We start from the raw sequence: 17,438 nt of genomic DNA on the forward strand, positions 1-17,438 counted from the left end.
CCTTTGAGCGTTTCTTTTGACGAAAGTCTAGTGCAAGGTAGTGCTTTCAAGCACAAGCAATCAGCATGCTTTGCCACTTTCAACGTAGTATTAAGCTTTAGTGATTTGATGGCATCCACGCCTTCGAGATTTCCTCTTCAAAAGGTAATAAATGGCACGGTGCTCCTCAACAGCTGGTCAGAATTTCGTGCTTTCAATGCAGTGTTTGACGTCCCCAAATTTATTTGGACACGAGGCATCCAGCTCCACATAATACATGTATTGGCACGTAAGTAAACAGTACTCGCGCCAGTGTCCTTTACGTCGCAGGCGTAGCTAACCGGCTTAACTAAGAGTAGCACAGTTTCGCTTGTAAAGCACCATCGTTACAAGAATAAAATCGCGCAGGTAGCTTCCAAAAAAAAACGCTGAACGATACTGCAGGTTATACTCTCTGATAGCACGCTTTTGTGAGCAAGACGCATTATTGTAAGAACGCTCATGAAACAAAAATTACGTTCCACAAAGCTGTACCCGTAAAGCGTACTCTAATTATTACGCGATGAATGCTGAAATATGGTGTAATATGGCTTGTAATATGGCGCAACAAAACATCGTTTCACTCTTTCGCGAGCTGCACGGCAATTAGGATTCACGCGTATTACAGCGAGAACGTTTTTTTTACAAATGTAACAGCGTACGTATCTGACGAGGTTGCTTCCGCAGCCCACTCAGCACGTACTGTATACATTGCGGGCTTGCATGAGCAACATGTTCTTGATGTTCCAATAAAATCAGCGAAAATGTCCAGGCTAGAAAAGACGCGAAACACGCTCTCCGACGGGCTGAGTTTAGGGAGTTTCACGTTTGCTCTGTGTAGCGTCTGCTGGCGTGGCAGCCCGCGCATGTTGTTTCGCCGCGTGTGCGATAGATGGCGCGACGCGCGATGCAAATATGGCGATGCGCATGGAATTCTCTGTGTTCTGGTCTATACCGGTATCAGAACACCCGCTTCACCATAGAATAATCCCCGCCGTGGTTTGTGGTGTGCTGTCACAGCGCAGGCATTGGAACCTGTGGTAGCGACGAAATCTTCGAGGACTTTCTTGGTATTTGTCCCCGCTTTGAAACAAACTGCAAAGGGTGCTGACCGAGGCCGCTTCGATGGCCTAGCTTGTCTGATGAACAGTGTATAGTCGGAGAGCTGACATTTGCGTTTGCGAAAGCTGGTGTACTGTATAGCCAGATGTGAAATGACTGACATGCCTATGGTGATCTAGTTTTGTAAATATATCCTCTCTTTATTTTTGTTATTCTTTTGCTACATAGCTTTATTTTGTTATTCTTTTCCCATTTCCAACGCTTAGCACGACCAAGCGGCGCAAGAAGGGTGTTTTAACGTTTTTTTGTTATCTAGCGCGTATTTAGGAAACTTGCAGGGGCGGCGCCAGGATTTTTTTACTGGGGGGGGGGGGGGCACCCACGACAACTGGGTTCCTTTAGGGGGGCAGAGAGGCTGGGAACATATGCATTGTATTTTGACTATGCTTGCTCTTGGGGGGGCAAAGGGGGGGCAGGCGGAAATTTTGGGGGGGCTGGAGCCCCCCCAAACCCCCCACTGGCGCCGCCCCTGGAAACTTGGAATTGATATGAACCTTACTTAGTGGTGTTAGTTATCTCTGATGCTGTGAGATTACTCTTTAGAAACTATATTGTGATGTAAGGTTACCTGGTGTTATTTTATTGCTGCTGGTTACCTGCTTTATTTTCTTTATTTGGTACTGCTTTTTGTGTATGCGCTGTTCGATGCAATATATAAATCTTCATTATATTAGCAGAATCACTGCTGTGCAAACATGCTAAATATTAATTTTTATCTTACTGCGTTGCTCGAATATCTTATTTACACTGACGTGTTTAGAACGTGGGCCTTCAGCCCAGTCAAACTGTTGTTAACATTTCAGCCACCGAGCAATTGTATCCTATTGTGTTCTCGAAGATTGTAGTGAATGTACATAAATAAATGTTAGCTTTTGCTTTTCACATCCTTTGATTGGTAGCTGACGCAAAGCACAGTGAAGGGGAACAGCGCAGGTACCGACGGCTAACAGGCACAAGACAAACGCAGCACTGACTTTCAACAAAATGGATATTTCGCTTGTGCACAGCTGTTTATACTGAACAATTCACAAAAGAAGTTATCGTAGCTGCGCACATCTTCTCAAGTCGCTATCGCCTTGGCATATCATCAAGGAAGCTCAGCTCTTTTCACACAAGGCTACACATCCTTTGCTGACAGGCATCTAATGCAATTCTAACCCGTGCGTAATTTGGCGGGTGCCTCGATGATTTATCTTGTAAGAGTTGACTTAGATCGAGAGAAAAACTTGCAGATAATATTTTATCTCGATGTAAGCCAACTCCTCAAGTCATCAGATGATGTAAGCTTACATGTAAATCATCGAGGCAGCCGCTGTCTGGATGACTGATGGGAGAAATTGCAATGAACAGAACCGTTGGGGCTGAGCAATGACTGGCATCTATTGATCATGCGCGGCCTCGATATCTATTACGTTGCACTTACCTAAGCAGAACACCGTGTATGTTTATTGGAGCCTTGAGCGACTGAAGGAAGCGTATGTGCCATCTAACAAGATTTATATCTCGGACATTCCAATCTAATAAGTGAGGCGTTTATAAAACAGGAGAGGAAAGAGGAAGGGAGTAAAACATAGTGAAAACCCAGCGCATAAGTTCCCCACTTCCCTGCCCCCCCCCCCCCCCCCCCCCCAAAGGAATTCGCTTTTCGTGGCTGCCCCCCCCCCCCAGTAAAAAAATCCTGGCGCCGCCCCTGGTCCCGGGGCTTACATTTGGGAACTCAGTGGTGTGTATGAAGTGAGAGGTACAATCAGGAATGGATGTAAATCAAAGGACGGTGGGCCGCCTCGCGTTGGGCGCTCACGGGAAGACGACAAATGAGGCTGTAAAGGGTGATATGGGATGGACAGGCTTTGAAGTGAGGGAAGCTCAGAGCAAAATGATATTCGAAGAGAGGCTGAGGAAAATGAAGAAGAGTAGATGGGCAGAGAAGGTTTTCAGGTATTTGTGTAGAAAAAGCGTTGACACGCAGTGGAGAAAATTTTGTAATGTCACAGTATCTAGTCATTCTGTCTATCCACCCCCAAGCCCCAAACTCGACAGGGCCCAATCGGTAGATTGGAGGCAATTACAAACCCAGACCTTCCCCAACCCCGTTCACCTCAGGAGGATATACCCAGACGTCTATTCAGACGATAACTGCAAATTATGCGGCTGGACTCACGCATCTCTTAGGCACATTCTCTGGGAATGCGCGGTTATAGGCGAAGAACATGCAGTCTCCCCAGATGAAGCTGCGGCGCGGTGGACGGCCGCGCTGCGCAGCTCAAACCTGCAAGATCAACTGTGGGCCATCCAGCAAGCCCGTGAGGCGGCGAGGAGACAGGGTCTCCGGTCCTCCTCGGGGGCGGCCTAGGCCCAGGCCACGAATTTGCCGGAGTTCTGAATAAAGTTGTTACCACCACCAGTGGAGAAAAAGAACTAGGAGGCTCACCAGTAAATATGCGGCTACCAGTGCGGACGATATGGCAACAAGGAGCATTAAGCGGAAGGTCAGAGAGGCGGAGAGGACTTATTGGATGGCAGCGATGGAAAAGAAGCCGGCTCTGAGTAACTAACGAAAGGGAAAAAACGAAATAAGGAGGGAAAGGGTTTATGGTAATTTAAGGGGAAGCGCTTTACTGTTTGAAGCAAGGTCGGGCTGCCTTAGAACGCGTAGTTATAAAGCGAGATTCAGTAACGAAGAAGAACAATGTACATGCTGCGGGGGAACTAAGGAAACGATGGAACATGTACTGATTGAATGTGGCCGGCAAACAGAGGCCGGTTCCCACTCTAGTCGGTGGGCGGGGCGTCTGCCCGTTGACGACGCGGATGTGCCTGTTTACGTCGCAAGAAACATAGCATGCTTATTGGCCGATAGCCGACGTAAATCGAGAGCGGCGTTCGGATCAGATGCGTTTCTTGCCACGGGGTGCCGCCAATTGCCGGCGCCACACTCCCAGTACACGCTGAATGACATAATGCAGCGCTAAAAACACACACACACACCACAAAGTAAGGAACACAAACCGACGGGACAGGCGCCTGTCCCGTCGGTTTGTGTTCCTTACTTTGTGGTGTGTGTGTGTTTTTAGCGCTGCATTATGTCATTCAGCAAGCACCAACTCGCCCAACAACACGTTCTTCCCAGTACACGGTAGCCGCACTCGCGCACGCGAATCACAGCGGGAGAGCGATCGCGTTTCATGACGCGCGCTGACGTAACTTCTTTCCCCCGTGCCTTCCCTAGCTTCCAGTGCGCTCGTGGGCACGAGAAAAGAGAGAAAGCGCTGAAAGCATGCGCCAAACCCCCGTAACTCCGCTCATTCCTGACGGATTCGAGAAATTTTTGCCGCAGTCGATTCGGGAGGCAGTAAACTCCAATACTGAGGTCATTGGATCATTACTTCGAAAAGTGATTCATGACCACTTTAAGGGGCACTGGCTAACTTCGGAACAGGGGCCCTGGAACCAGGGGGGGGGGCAGAGGGGGCCGTCGCCCCCACAGGTTCGAAATTAGTGGGGGCATGCCCCCACACTCACAGCTGCACCGACAGCCGCCCCCTCATTTTCTCACTGTGGGGCCGTCGCCCCCACAGGTTCGAAATTAGTGGGGGCATGCCCCCACACTCACAGCTGCACCGACAGCCGCCCCCTCATTTTCTCACCTTCTCCCCTTATACCACTCGTGAGGCTAGAGACTCCCTTCCTTCAGCGAACGAAACATCTGGAAGCTTGTGACTTGTGGCATTCTATTTGTCGGTGCTTTTTCTGCGTAAAGCGCACTGCCTATTTTCGTCTGGTTCAACATATCTTCCGTGCTAAAGGGGTTATCGAAGACATAAAAACTGGCGCTCTATTGTGCAGCTCTTGCAGGAGTACGCCTAAGCGCCACGAACCGTCAACCTATTCAGGGGCATAGCAGAAACTTTTTTCTGGGGTGTCTGACCTCCCTTTACGTTCTTGAGTGTGTTTGTATGTGTGTGTGCGTACATATATACACATACAATATACGATAATTAAAAAAAAGGGGGGGGGGGGAGTGTTTAACCCCCAAACCTCCAACTGGCTTCGCCACGGAACTTATCGCTCAAAAGCTTGAAATGTCAGTTTACTTCCAGTTCGGCCCAAACCACCTTGCTTCCTCCGCACATAATTGCCGCAGTAAAAATCAGAAAGAGAAAACGTGGCCCATGGTCTTGTTGCTGAAGAGTTGCGATCGAGAAGCTCTTCGTCAACTCATCAGGTATGTCACCCTTCAAGCATATGCGGTGAGCGACGCCGGGATTGAATAGATGACTTCAAAAAAATCCGTAAGTATAGGCTTTCCTGCAAGGTTTATTGCTTGATTTTGTTTCAAAACAAAATCGTTCACAGACACGTTCCCCGATCAGCGTGCGTAGGATGGGGGAGGATTATGAGGCATGACGTTCTCGAAGCAATTTTTAAAAGACATGGTGTTGTGGGCGTCTTTACTGAGGGGGGGGGGTGCCATGCGTGAACTCACTGTTGCTCTCCGAATTAACATTTGCGTTCCTAGTCCGCAGACAAAGTCGCCTTCTCGTAAGTGCCAGCTTGCTGCAAACACGTGTGCGGGAGTTCGGTTCATTTCCCTTTCTAATATTTGTGAGCCACGTGTCGTGATGTTTGTTACCCTTGAGGTAAGACCGTAAATGTGAAATTACGCCCTGCTACTTTGATTGCGTGGTGCATTAATTATGGCACGCAGCACCAGAGCACCATGCCGCCGAAAACATTGGTTATGCTTTCTTAGCTTTTCTTTTCTTTTTTTTGCGTTCTAGATGCAAGTGCACATGCACTTGTGAAACGAAGTTGCTTGAAGTGGGAAACCCAAAGAAAAAACGCGCTCGGGCCGCCGGCTTCCCTTCGTGAGAGCAGGGAGGAGTAGGAGACATCTTTATTAAGGAGAAATTTCGGGGGTTTGTGGATGGGTGCTTGTTTGTAGCGACCTCTTCAGCCCAGGCAGTAATTGCTTTTTGTATTTGTTTGTTCGGGCGACCGTGTCGTTTCTGGGGCAGAAGTTCTCCGGGTGGAGGAAGGCCTTCGCATTCCTAGAGGATCTGACTTTGGTTTGCTGTGGCATTTTTATCGCAATTTATGCATACTGGTTCAACCTCTCTACTCGTGAAGATCGCTAAGCGATGAGGAATGGTAAGGATGTTATTGTGAATTCGGCGAAGGATAGTGGCCTGCGCTCCAGTGAGGCTGCTGTGTGGTATCGGGTATGTCCTCCTGCTATCTGTATACAGATCCGTACGTTAGTTGTAGGAGGTCACTACCTCTCCAGGTTCCGTGAAGCAAGGTGGTACCAAGTGATTCAACTCAGCACGTGAGAACGGCTGCAGCACCCGTGTCACGAGTGGTGGGCCTCGTGCACAATAACACTAAGGAGATACAGGAAGAATAACTGTAATGGCAGATTATCATATACGATCACAGTCATGCAATTCTTACTGTGAACTGAGCTTCAACAAACGACCGAGAAAAGAGCGAAAAACTGAAGGATATGTACTAACGCCCCTCCAAGTTTCTCGTCAGGGGCGTAGCCAGGGGGGCGGGGGGGGGGGGGGTTGGGGGGTTCAACCCCCCCCGAAATTTTTCAATTTTGCTTGCGCATATATACACGCACATATACAAACGTACGTACGAATATACATAATGTATGGCCGAACCCCCCCCCCCCCCCGAAAAAAATTTCTGGCTACGCCCCTGTTTCTCGTAACCGCAGTCCGGCCCCAATTCGTTGAAAGCTATACTCATCGTAATATCTTCCTCAGTCGTTTTTATTTTGCTTCTTCCGGTGAGCGCGGTGGTAATGGCGGCAGCCGGCGTAGTTTGAACCCGGTGATGTTGACGTCGTTTATACAAGCGTGCTTCGCGGCGATTCTGCGTCGGATTTCATTTCACGCGTGTTTTGCCGCTGTCCCACAGAGAGCTATGGGGATTCTATGGTTTTTATTGTATGTGCATTTATCCTCACTGGCGCCGTCCCACCTGCTCTTCGGGAAGCGTGGCGCATACCACGGGCGGAGTGAGTTGCCCTGCATGGCCCTGATCTCACCCCGCCTCTCCTCACTGCACGACGCCTCTGTTCTTGTTCTCCCAAAGGAAATCGCCATTAATAAAAAAACTCAAAATGAAATACACGTGCACATAAACAGTATTCGGCAATCGGACGCCTCGCATACCGTCGACGAAAACAATCGTTTCCGTCGGTTGCTGCCAGCCATCGTACGCAGAAAGAGCTGCAGCGAGAGCACGGGGGATCATTTCACATTCATTGAAGCCGCTGAAATGTAATCCTGCTTCCCTGGCGAAATCTCCGCTGCGTGGTTCAGCGTCTGCAAGCACATCCATAGCGGCAAGCACAAAAGCCACGGCCATGCAGAGGCTACTTACACACGTGGTGAGTATCATGGAGCCTTCTAATTCGCTGAGAGCAATGAGATCGTGACGTCATGGTTTCAACACTGAGTCTGGGGCGAGAGAAATTATAAGTAATCTTTTGACACCCAACAAAAACTGCACACATTCTTGAATGCTCCTGCTTCATTTCAGCTTAACTTCGTATTTCTGGTTGCATCCCTTTGAGGTCCTTAATTAGCTGTGTGTATCGGACGCACAGGTTACGCCAGAGAACACCTGTACGCACTTGTTTTACCTTACCCACTTCCTCGGGAGGGAAGGCGGATCTAGAACATCGACTTCACAGTCAGCTTCAATGACGCGGTGAGCTACCACGATGCTTCCTTTTCTGATAATACAGCTCTAGACTTTGCGTTTGATGTTTCACGTAAACATGTTATGGTGACTACATGAAATGGCATTAGCGTTATCTGGTCGTCATAGACTCCAGATGAGGCAAGAAACACAAAAAAATAGGCCGTTGGTGTTGTGAGCGAACTAGATAGGGATGTGTCTATTCTCTCGGTAGCCGAGGAAATTTCAGAAAATAATTTCACCTGTCAGTCGCCTCATGTTGGTACTCGGAAACTGCGTCGGTACTCGGAAACTGCGTCCTATTCGCGTTAAACTTCCCCACAAAGCATTATTTTCTTGTTATGGTTTCCGTGGCCATATCCTCAAAAGCCCTGTTCACACAGCTGATAAAACAATGCAGCCGGGCAATAATGTAGTTGCCGGCGGCGTGCTCTATCGCACTGATAATGGCCTAAGTCACAAGTATTGTGTTTCTGTGCGCACGAGAGTTAAAAACGCGGACATAGGAAATTCCAGCGTTCTGAGGAGACTATACGTACGTGATTTGGCTTCGTTTGCAAATAATAAGCATCAGGAGGACTCGCATATCATCAACTCTCCGACCCACACACGAATTTGTCTTGTACACTGAGCTCTCGATCGTTATATCTAAAAAACCACCTGCCATATCCAGCTGCTTTACTACCATTGTATTTCGCGAAGTGGTGCTCGCGGTCCGAGGTGGAACGACGGCAACACTGTTTTGTGCAAGCACGACTACAAGCAATAGGCAGAAAAACTTCATTGATTTTGAAATGTATTTGAATGTATTTCAATTTTGGTACGTGCAGCTCCATGCAGGTCACTGCGGCCTAGATTTATGATGAAGAAAGGGCAAAAGAAAACCAGCAGATTCTTTCTCCCTGCTCCAAAACGTGCACACTTGACCCGGGGCGTAGCCAGAAATTTTTTTCGGGGGGGGGGGGGGGTTCAACCATACTTTATGTATGTTCGTGTGTGTGTGTGTTTGTATGTGTGCGTGTATATATACGCAAGCAAAACCGAAAAATTTCGGGGGGGGGGGGTTGAACCCCCCCCCCCCCCCCCCCCCCTTGGCTACACCCCTGCACTTGACTGAAGCTAGTGCTCGAGGTGCTCACTTTGTCTTCTCATAAATGTTTTATTCTTGGTTCCTTTCGAGTAGGTTGAACATTTTCATTTCTTATAGAAGAACGCGATAAAGAACGATGCCTTGAGAGTGACGTTCCGAAGTCGAGTAGCCATGCGGTGAGACCGACCCACGGTATAAGCGATGGCGAGTGAGACTTACTATGAGACCAGCAGGACGGAAAACTAAATGCCGTGACGGATACGTATATATGTATACGTTACAATGACTTCAGAAACTTCGGCCGCTACTACAGAGACGGAAGCTGGGAAAGAGCGCCAGTCAGCGGCTGTTAATGTCCTCTCGGAGCTTCTGCCATGCCCTACGGATTGTTCTATTGGTAAGGTACCATGTTGGTTACCTATAGAAACAACGTTTTATCATCGAAATTGAACACTGGCATAACCTTCCATTACATTTTATGTTGTAGAACCACAGGAAGCACAAACATCACACTCTATGCGACGAGTTACAGAGGAGGAAAGACCATCGACATCTTCCTTCTGATGGAGATATGCCGTGCTTGCGAGCTGTGCCAAAGAAAAGCTACAAATTTCCGAAAAACAAAGACGGTCGCTCATGCCACCACGAGTTTTTCTAGAGGTCTTCGTGGCTTTCTTACGACTTTGAGCGTGATATAGTTTTCTGCTACGAGTGCCGTGAGGCCTTAAGTAAGGACGTTGGAGGTACGAGTTATGGAGTTATCAGTTTTGAAGACAGGCTTCAACAACCAGAAAAAAGGTACCGAGAGGCTGAAACGCCATGAGAAAAGTCAATTTCACGTAGATGCTCTAAACCGCAGCCTCTCCAGAGCAACAGGAATTCGGGTTGTTCAGCTTCTATCTGCGCAGAACCAGAAGCAGCAGAAGGAATCCATGATAGCGCTGCGCGTCATAGTCAGCTCCATCCGTTATTTCGGTCGCTCAGGTCAAGCGCTACAGGGGCACACTAAAGAGGACGGCAACTTAATAGATCTTTTAGAAGAGCGATCGAACGACGTGCCAGCTCTCAGAAGATGGCTTACGAGCAAGGACTGAGCACTGATGTGCAAAACGAAATAATAGAGATCATGGCACACATTGTACAGCGCAACATCGTTTCTGTTTCAAGTAGGAAAGGCGCCAAGGCGCCTCAAACTTAGCGCACTTTTTTGATTTCGGCCGTGTTTGCCATTTTTTCACGTTGTCTTCCTTTTAGGGACGGCATAAAAAAAGCGTGGATGTAATTCACAGTAATGCGTATTAAAACCAGCAAAAGAATTGTTCGACACATCATTTATAGTTCGCGTTAAATTCGGCCGCGAAATCCGAAAACATTGCAGTGAGCAAAAACAGGAGGCCCGCGCCGCCACCTTCAAATATTTTTTTTTTTGGCGTGCTGGGAGCGTTTTTTGGAAATAAAATTTTCGGTTCCGAGCAATTTGAATGTGCCCACATAACATATAAAAAACCCAGGCAAAACAAAAATATCGACCGGACACGCATGTTCGATCTCACGTGGAAGCACCCCGTAGCCTCAGGAAAGCGCTCATTCAGTGCTTCACGTCGAATCAAAACTTACCTCCGCAGCCGTATGACACAAAGCAGACTAACGCATCTTCTACTTTTACATGTCCACAAGTGCAGGACCTCGGAAGTGGTGTTAGACGATATTATAAACGAGTTTGTTAACAGGACAGCTGAACGGACAGCCACGTTTGGCTCGACATGATGGCTCGCCGTTCAGTACATAGAAAAATTCTTATGTCTGACCCGAAGTAGATCGAAAAGGGCATGTTTTTAATTTTGCGCATGGTGTTTTAATATGGCTTATTTGTGTATGTATGCGTAAGTACGTACGTATGTGCAATATATGTATGTATGTATGTATGTATGTATGTATGTATGTATGTATGTATGTATGTATGTATGTATGTATGTATGTATGTATGTATGTATGTATGTATGTATGTATGCATGCATGTATGTATGTATGTATGTATCTATGAATGTGTGTATGTATGTGTGTATGTATGTGCGCGTGTGTGAGTGTTTATGTACCGTGTACCAGTAGTTGATTACATGTATTCTTTCTAGGAAGCTCGTTAACCCGTTCGTTCGAAGTTGTCATTCATTGTTTGTCAGTATGTGCGTTCTCACTAATAAATCTTTAAATATTCTGTCAGACTGCAGCCTTCATTTATCTGATCTTCATTTATCTGATCTTTGTCAGTGGTCGTTGACAAAGCTTACTGGGGGTTGCGCGACAAGTCTGAATTCTTTTAAATGCGCTTTCCCAAGGAGTGAGCGTGTTACGAGAACTCAAGGGACCCTGCGAAAATCGCATCTGCGTGCTAAATTCTGTCCTTTTTGAAATCCGAATGAGGTGGCACCTTGTTATTATTTGAATATCGCATGAAATTTTTTAGAATTGTTGTACGTATATTGACCCACAATCACAATCCGTGGAATTTTGAAAGCGTGCCATTCACTAAGCTCAACACATGAATAAATTAAATAAATCACGCTTCTTGCATATATATATATATATATATATATATATATATATATATATATATATATATATATATATATATATATATATATATATATATATGTATTAGTGTAATATATATGTATACTATATTAGGGTAGAGTGTAGGCTCTCTGCGGTGCAGGCTGCCAATGCGACGCCTTCGTGGCTTGCGCTCGAGCATTGCAGAAAAAGTCGAGTATTTGGGGAGTATGTCTGCTGCACAACAATAACCGTCATCCACCGCGCGTACTTTCCTCGCGTTATCACCGCGGTCCCGGCACTTGCCGCTCGGAACGGCGCGCGCATTATCAGTGTGACACAGCATCCTCGATAGGAAAGTGACGGGAGCCGGGTTTCCAAGAAAGGAAACGCGAGCAAGCCGGATGACGATTATTGCTGTGTAGCAGAAATACTCCCCAAATACTCGACTTTTTCTTATAGTCGTATCATATATAGTGTAAGCTCTCTTCGTTGCGGGTTGCCTATGCGACGCTTTCGCGCCTAGCGCTCGAACATTGCAGAGAAGGCCACCGCTCAGCAGGGGCTCTATGACATTAGAGCAATCTGTCATAAATTTTATTTTGTGTTTCCTGGCCGGAAATTTACTTAATCAGCGACGCAAATACGTGCGGGAACCAGTAAACGTTTTATAGCCCGATCGAACGCTCTTCCTCTTACAAGAAATCTAGTTTCTTTCTTTGAAAACGAATAGCATCGCCGCTGCTCCATATCCAAGCTTCTGTGAGTTGATCAGTGTGGAGAAATGTCAAATATTTTGGTTGTGCCGAGCCAGGACAGCTAAAAAAAGGTTCTAGATTTAGTCTCCTGACTGACTGATTGAACTGACTGACTGAGAACTGACTGACTGACTGAACTGACTGACTGACTGAACTGATTGAACTGACTGACTGAACTGACTGACTGACTGACTGAACTGACTGACTGAACTGACTGACTGACTGACTGACTGAACTGACTGAACTGACTGACTGACTGACTGACTGAACTGACTGACTGAACTGACTGACTGACTGAACTGACTGAACTGACTGACTGACTGACTGACTGACTGACTGACTGACTGACTGAACTGACTGACTGAACTGACTGACTGACTGAACTGACTGAACTGACTGACTGAACTGACTGACTGACTGAACTGACATAAAAAACAAAACAGACTGATTGAGCCGACACCTTTTTTTTGCGCTTGTCGGTGTCGGTGTAGTCGGAAAATGCAAAGCATTGACCAAGTACTCAGGATGTTAGGTTCAAAGCTGTTTATTGATCAAGCTGGCGCGTGCCGACGTATGTTTCTTCGAGTACAAAAGCGTCAAACAGGAGGACCAGGGCCATCGGGTGGATCTTCTTGTCGTATTTCTTTAGTGGAGGACACGCTCGCCACTTGTAGCGCCACATGCGGTGGTTGAAGGCCTCGTCATCTGGAAACACCTCGTTGTTTGAGAGCACAATGACGGGCGTCCTGGAAATGGTCTGATCAGCCGAGTACTTGACCGCCACCGAATCTACGTCACCACCAAAAATTTTTTTAACTGTATCAAAAGCAGACGACTCACAGTTTGGTTCGTTCCACACCAGGATGCGACGGCCCACGGTGTCCTGAAGTGGAAAGCTAGTGTAGCGGTTAAAGTTGCGGATCGTACCGCGGTTAATATAAAAGGAAAGAACGGGGTCAAAAAAAAAGTTTTTTCCTGCACTCGGAGGGGACACAATCTCCATGCAGTTTTTCTTGGGGACCGCCTTCTCGACCAGGCTATATAGGTTGTTTACAAAGGCCGACACTTCCTCGTGGATGCCATTAAACTGAAAGTTTAATAGTTCCATCATGGCATCAAACGACGCGGGCACATCCATGTAAAAGGTAGCGAGGTCACCGTGTGGGGCGTCAAAGAGAGGCTGGGTGTTCTGGTACATTTCAATAAAGTCCAAGGTGGTGTACGAGCACATTTCGTCATTAAACACCTGGATAGCTCGCTGCAGGCGCTTGTCGTCCAGGCGAATGAACCGAAACACCGGGGTCTGCCAGCCACTTGGGGGTGCGCACAATGTTTGTCAACGGCGATACGGGGTTTTCGCGTAGCCACTCGTAGATGGATTCTTCCGACGCTCCTTTTGAACGTTTTCGGCACTTTGCACCCGTTCTTGCGCGTACCTCGTCAGTGCCTCCACCGCTCGTCTGACCTCCATGGGCGTCGTCACATGCAACTGAATGCGGAAGTTTCGGGTGCAGTATTTCCAAAACTCGCCCGGGCTCGTGTCCAGAACCTTCGAGTTGTCCCAAAACTTCATCTCTAACGTCGCGACCCCAATCATTTCCTCCCATTTTAATGTATTCCAATACTCGGGGCTCACTATTGAAATACTTGACGAGATGGTAGAGGTCCCATGCACTGGCGCTTGTAGACCAAATTGACGAGCGATTTGGTCGTCTGACGAAGCCAGCGAAGATAACACATCGGCATGTGCCGTTGCTCCAGCTGCAGTCGTGTAAGACGTGGACGTGTGGGAGTGTAGTTCCTCGTGTGTGGAGTGCGACGGCAGCGATTCCGTACTGGGTGGGCCCTTGCTCGAATCCTCTGATAATGTCGTGACAAACTGTCTCAGCCTCTCCGTCGTCTCGAGCGGGAAACACATCGTGCACAAGCTTTCTTCGTTTTGGAATTGACTGTAGCTGCAGTGCCCAGCGTGGAGGGGGTTGTAAACCTTTTCCATCTCCTCCAGCCCCTGTTCCTGGTTCGGACACGTTTGGATCTGATACTTCTCCCACGCCTCGATCAGGTTCCGCAAATGCCGCCAGGGTTTCATTAATGTCATAGGTACTGTTCTCGTCGCTCGAACCAATAAACTTTGTAGTTTGTCCCTGGGAATATAGATGGCGTCACCAAAAAATAATTCCAAATGGTAATATAGGGCTACCTCATCTTCTGTTTCTTGATCGTCAAGCTGACGTTTGCGTGATTCTGCCATGGTCTCTATTAAAAACCAGAAAAATGCAAGAATTCAGAATATAGCATAGCTAACCGAAAAAAAAAGTCTTACCGAAGGCGTCTTGAGTGTCCGCTTGAGGTCCTCCTGAGTGGACAGCCTGTTGAAGACTGTGAGTTCTGAGCTGCTGCAGACCTCTTTATATACCCCTCGCGGCGGCCTTGGAAGCCCTTTATAATTAGTGTAAAAACCCGTCCTAGAACTAGTTACGATTGCGCGACAACTAGTTAGTTCTCCTGCATGGCGCTCAGTGGAATATAAATGAGTTTTTTTTTTCTTCTACAACAAAGGCGCTTTTTAAACACGTATTTTTCCTTGTATGTCGTTGTCGTTGTAGTTCCACTCAGAAAAAGTATATATATATATATATTTAAATATCCCTTTTTAGGCTTCGACGACAACGACAACGACATGGCTTTATTTTTTTTTTGTATGTCGTTGTCGTTGTAGTTCCACTCAGAAAAAGTATATATATATATATTTAAATATATCCCTTCTTAGGCTTCGACGACAACGACAACGGCGCAGCATTGTGAAGTAAATAAGAAACGAAACAAAAGTAGTGCTTTTTTATTTTGCTTTTATTAAACAGAACGATCTATTGTGGGAAAAATGGCACCGAGCGTAGGGTTCTTGAAGCAACTTCTTTTGATGCATTAATTTGAGCTTGCGCAATCTTCTGCAGCTCTGCCTTGTGTTCGGTAACTTCGGACTCCGTGCGAGCGAGGTTGACTGGACGTCCGTGACGTGTGAGGCTGTTGTAACTTGCTTTGATGTTTTCGTTGGAGTGACGCAAGTAAGGCCCCACGTTCGAGGGTAAAGTAACACTGTCGGCAACTATGGTGTCTACGTCAGAGTGAACCACCAGTTCTGTGTCAATTTGAAAAAAGGCGGCAATGTCTTGAAACGTTTCAGTACTGCCTGGGTCGTCCTTGTTAGACTTGCTTACTGCCAATACCCCAAAACTCAAACTCGGTTGAATAGTTGATTGCGCCATCGTTTTTAAACCTCGGGTGAAGTAAGTATTTTCCATAGGGTCCAAATACTTCACGTGGCGCGTGTGCATATCGTCGGGTCGAAGTCGCATGGTGATGTTGGTATCTGGCTTTTGCTCGTACGATTCGTAGTTTGACATGTTGCTAGTGGTGTAGGATACAACGTCAGCAGGCAGGCCAAGGTGTGTACGAGTTAGCAACTCGTTTCCCGCGTTATAAGTGGGACCCATCTTTAGCCATGCGTCACTTCCAAACTGGTACTCATAGTTGACTATAGGTGTGCCCACGTGACCTTTGAACGGAAACTGGTTTACGAACTTGGTCAAGCGGGGACTTGCCTTGTCAATGTGAATAAAGTCGTAAGCAAAGTTGTGACGTGGTACACCCATGCACGCAGGTATGCTCTTTTCGTCATCGCCATCGTGATCCTCGTTTCCGGGTGTGATCTTTAGACCCCAGTAGCTCTTAGCCAGATCCGAGTGGTCCTTCTCCTGAAATGGTAAATAAGACTGTGGCTTCATCGGGTTGTTTGTCTCGCCTTTCTTCACACGACACATGCCGGTATCCAAGTAGTGGTTCAGTCCGACGGAGCTAAGGCCATAAACTAGCATGTCAGAGTTGACGGGTTGGACAACCGAAGAGCCAGTCTTCCATGGCGTGCGTAAACCATGAGGGGTTACCTTGACAGAGCAACTAACAGCTCTTGTGTGAGCTGGTAGGTTAAGGTAGGTGCCGTGAGGAATGTAGAGATACGGCCGGTCCACTGGCAAGCGTGACAGGCTAGTCAGAACTCCTGGAAACGTTTTCTCGGTGTCATAAACTAAATTGGTCTTCAGCATTGCGTAGGCCCATGTGGTGAGTATTTTGCTGTCACGGAAGACTGTGACCACTCCGTGGTCGCGAGGTACGCGCAAAATCTGCTGAACGAGCTGTGTCGAATTTTCACCGTCACCTCCAACTCCTGCTCCGCCTGGACGGGTGGGGGCGTCTGAGTGCATCTGCTGCGACATCTGCGCACTTTGGGCGTCGCCGGTAGTTGAGTCAGGCTGGTATCGCTTTGCGTCTGCTGTATCTGATTCCCCGTTATGTGCACGTTTCCGTCTATCTCCTGGCATTCCATAGAGACTACGGCCCAAGACGTATTGTTCGACAATATTTTTCGTGCCCAGACCAACTGCACCTAATGCGGAGTGCCAGTTACCCGTGCGTCTAAAGTCGTTCAAGAAGAGAGCCGCAGATGCCTGATCAGCAGCAAAGACGTCCTCGTGGCTCCTGGCCCGCTCGTAGGCTTCGTCGTGCGACTTGGCTATGCCGTCGTCCTCGTCCACCGGAGCTCCGTTGCGCTGTGGATTCCCGGGACCCAGGTACCGGTGGCCTGGGAACAAAGGCATACTACTCTGGTTAAGAGATATACACATGGTAGCGGTAGCGACATCGACGACAGCTACACTCTTAGCCGCCTCTATTTAATTGACTGAACTGACTGACTGACTGAACTGACTGACTGAACTGACTGACTGAACTGACTGAACTGACTGAACTGACTGAACTGACTGACTGACTGACTGACTGAACTGACTGACTGACTGACTGACTGAACTGACTGAACTGACTGACTGACTGAACTGACATAAAAAACAAAACAGACTGATTGAGCCGACACCTTTTTTTTTGCGCTTGTCGGTGTCGGTGTAGTCGGAAAATGCAAAGCATTGACCGACTAAATCTAAGACCGACTAAATCTAACCTGCTTCACCTTGCTTATAATACGGTAGCATGCAGCGATCGCAGCGGCTTATAATTAAGGCCGTGGACTGGAGCACATTGAGAAGCCCAGCCTCCAAGTTTGCCCCTTAGCTTGATCTACCTGACCAGGGAGATTGTCAGGGTCGAGAAGACTGCCAACCTGCAAAAGA

General features: G+C 47.5%; 1 protein-coding gene and 1 pseudogene across 1 annotated transcript; both read right to left on the minus strand.

The window, feature by feature from the left end:
* Positions 1 to 12,794: 12,794 nt before the first annotated feature.
* On the minus strand, positions 12,795 to 14,064 carry LOC119393613 (uncharacterized; annotated as a pseudogene).
* A 1,034-nt stretch (positions 14,065 to 15,098) lies between these two features.
* LOC125758717 (uncharacterized) lies at positions 15,099 to 16,921 on the minus strand. Its single transcript, XM_049416292.1, has one exon. It carries the CDS (start codon positions 16,911 to 16,913, stop codon positions 15,126 to 15,128), a length of 1,788 nt encoding a protein of 595 aa, XP_049272249.1. The 5' UTR covers positions 16,914 to 16,921; the 3' UTR covers positions 15,099 to 15,125.
* Between the last annotated feature and the right edge of the window lie 517 nt (positions 16,922 to 17,438).

Source organism: Rhipicephalus sanguineus, chromosome 5, assembly GCF_013339695.2.
Source record: "Rhipicephalus sanguineus isolate Rsan-2018 chromosome 5, BIME_Rsan_1.4, whole genome shotgun sequence".
Classification (NCBI taxonomy): Eukaryota; Metazoa; Arthropoda; class Arachnida; order Ixodida; family Ixodidae; genus Rhipicephalus; species Rhipicephalus sanguineus.

Bases quoted from the DNA above. Each gene is read 5' to 3' on its own strand.
- LOC125758717 (XM_049416292.1), bottom strand. From the start codon at position 16,913: ATGCCTTTGTTCCCAGGCCACCGGTACCTGGGTCCCGGGAATCCACAG.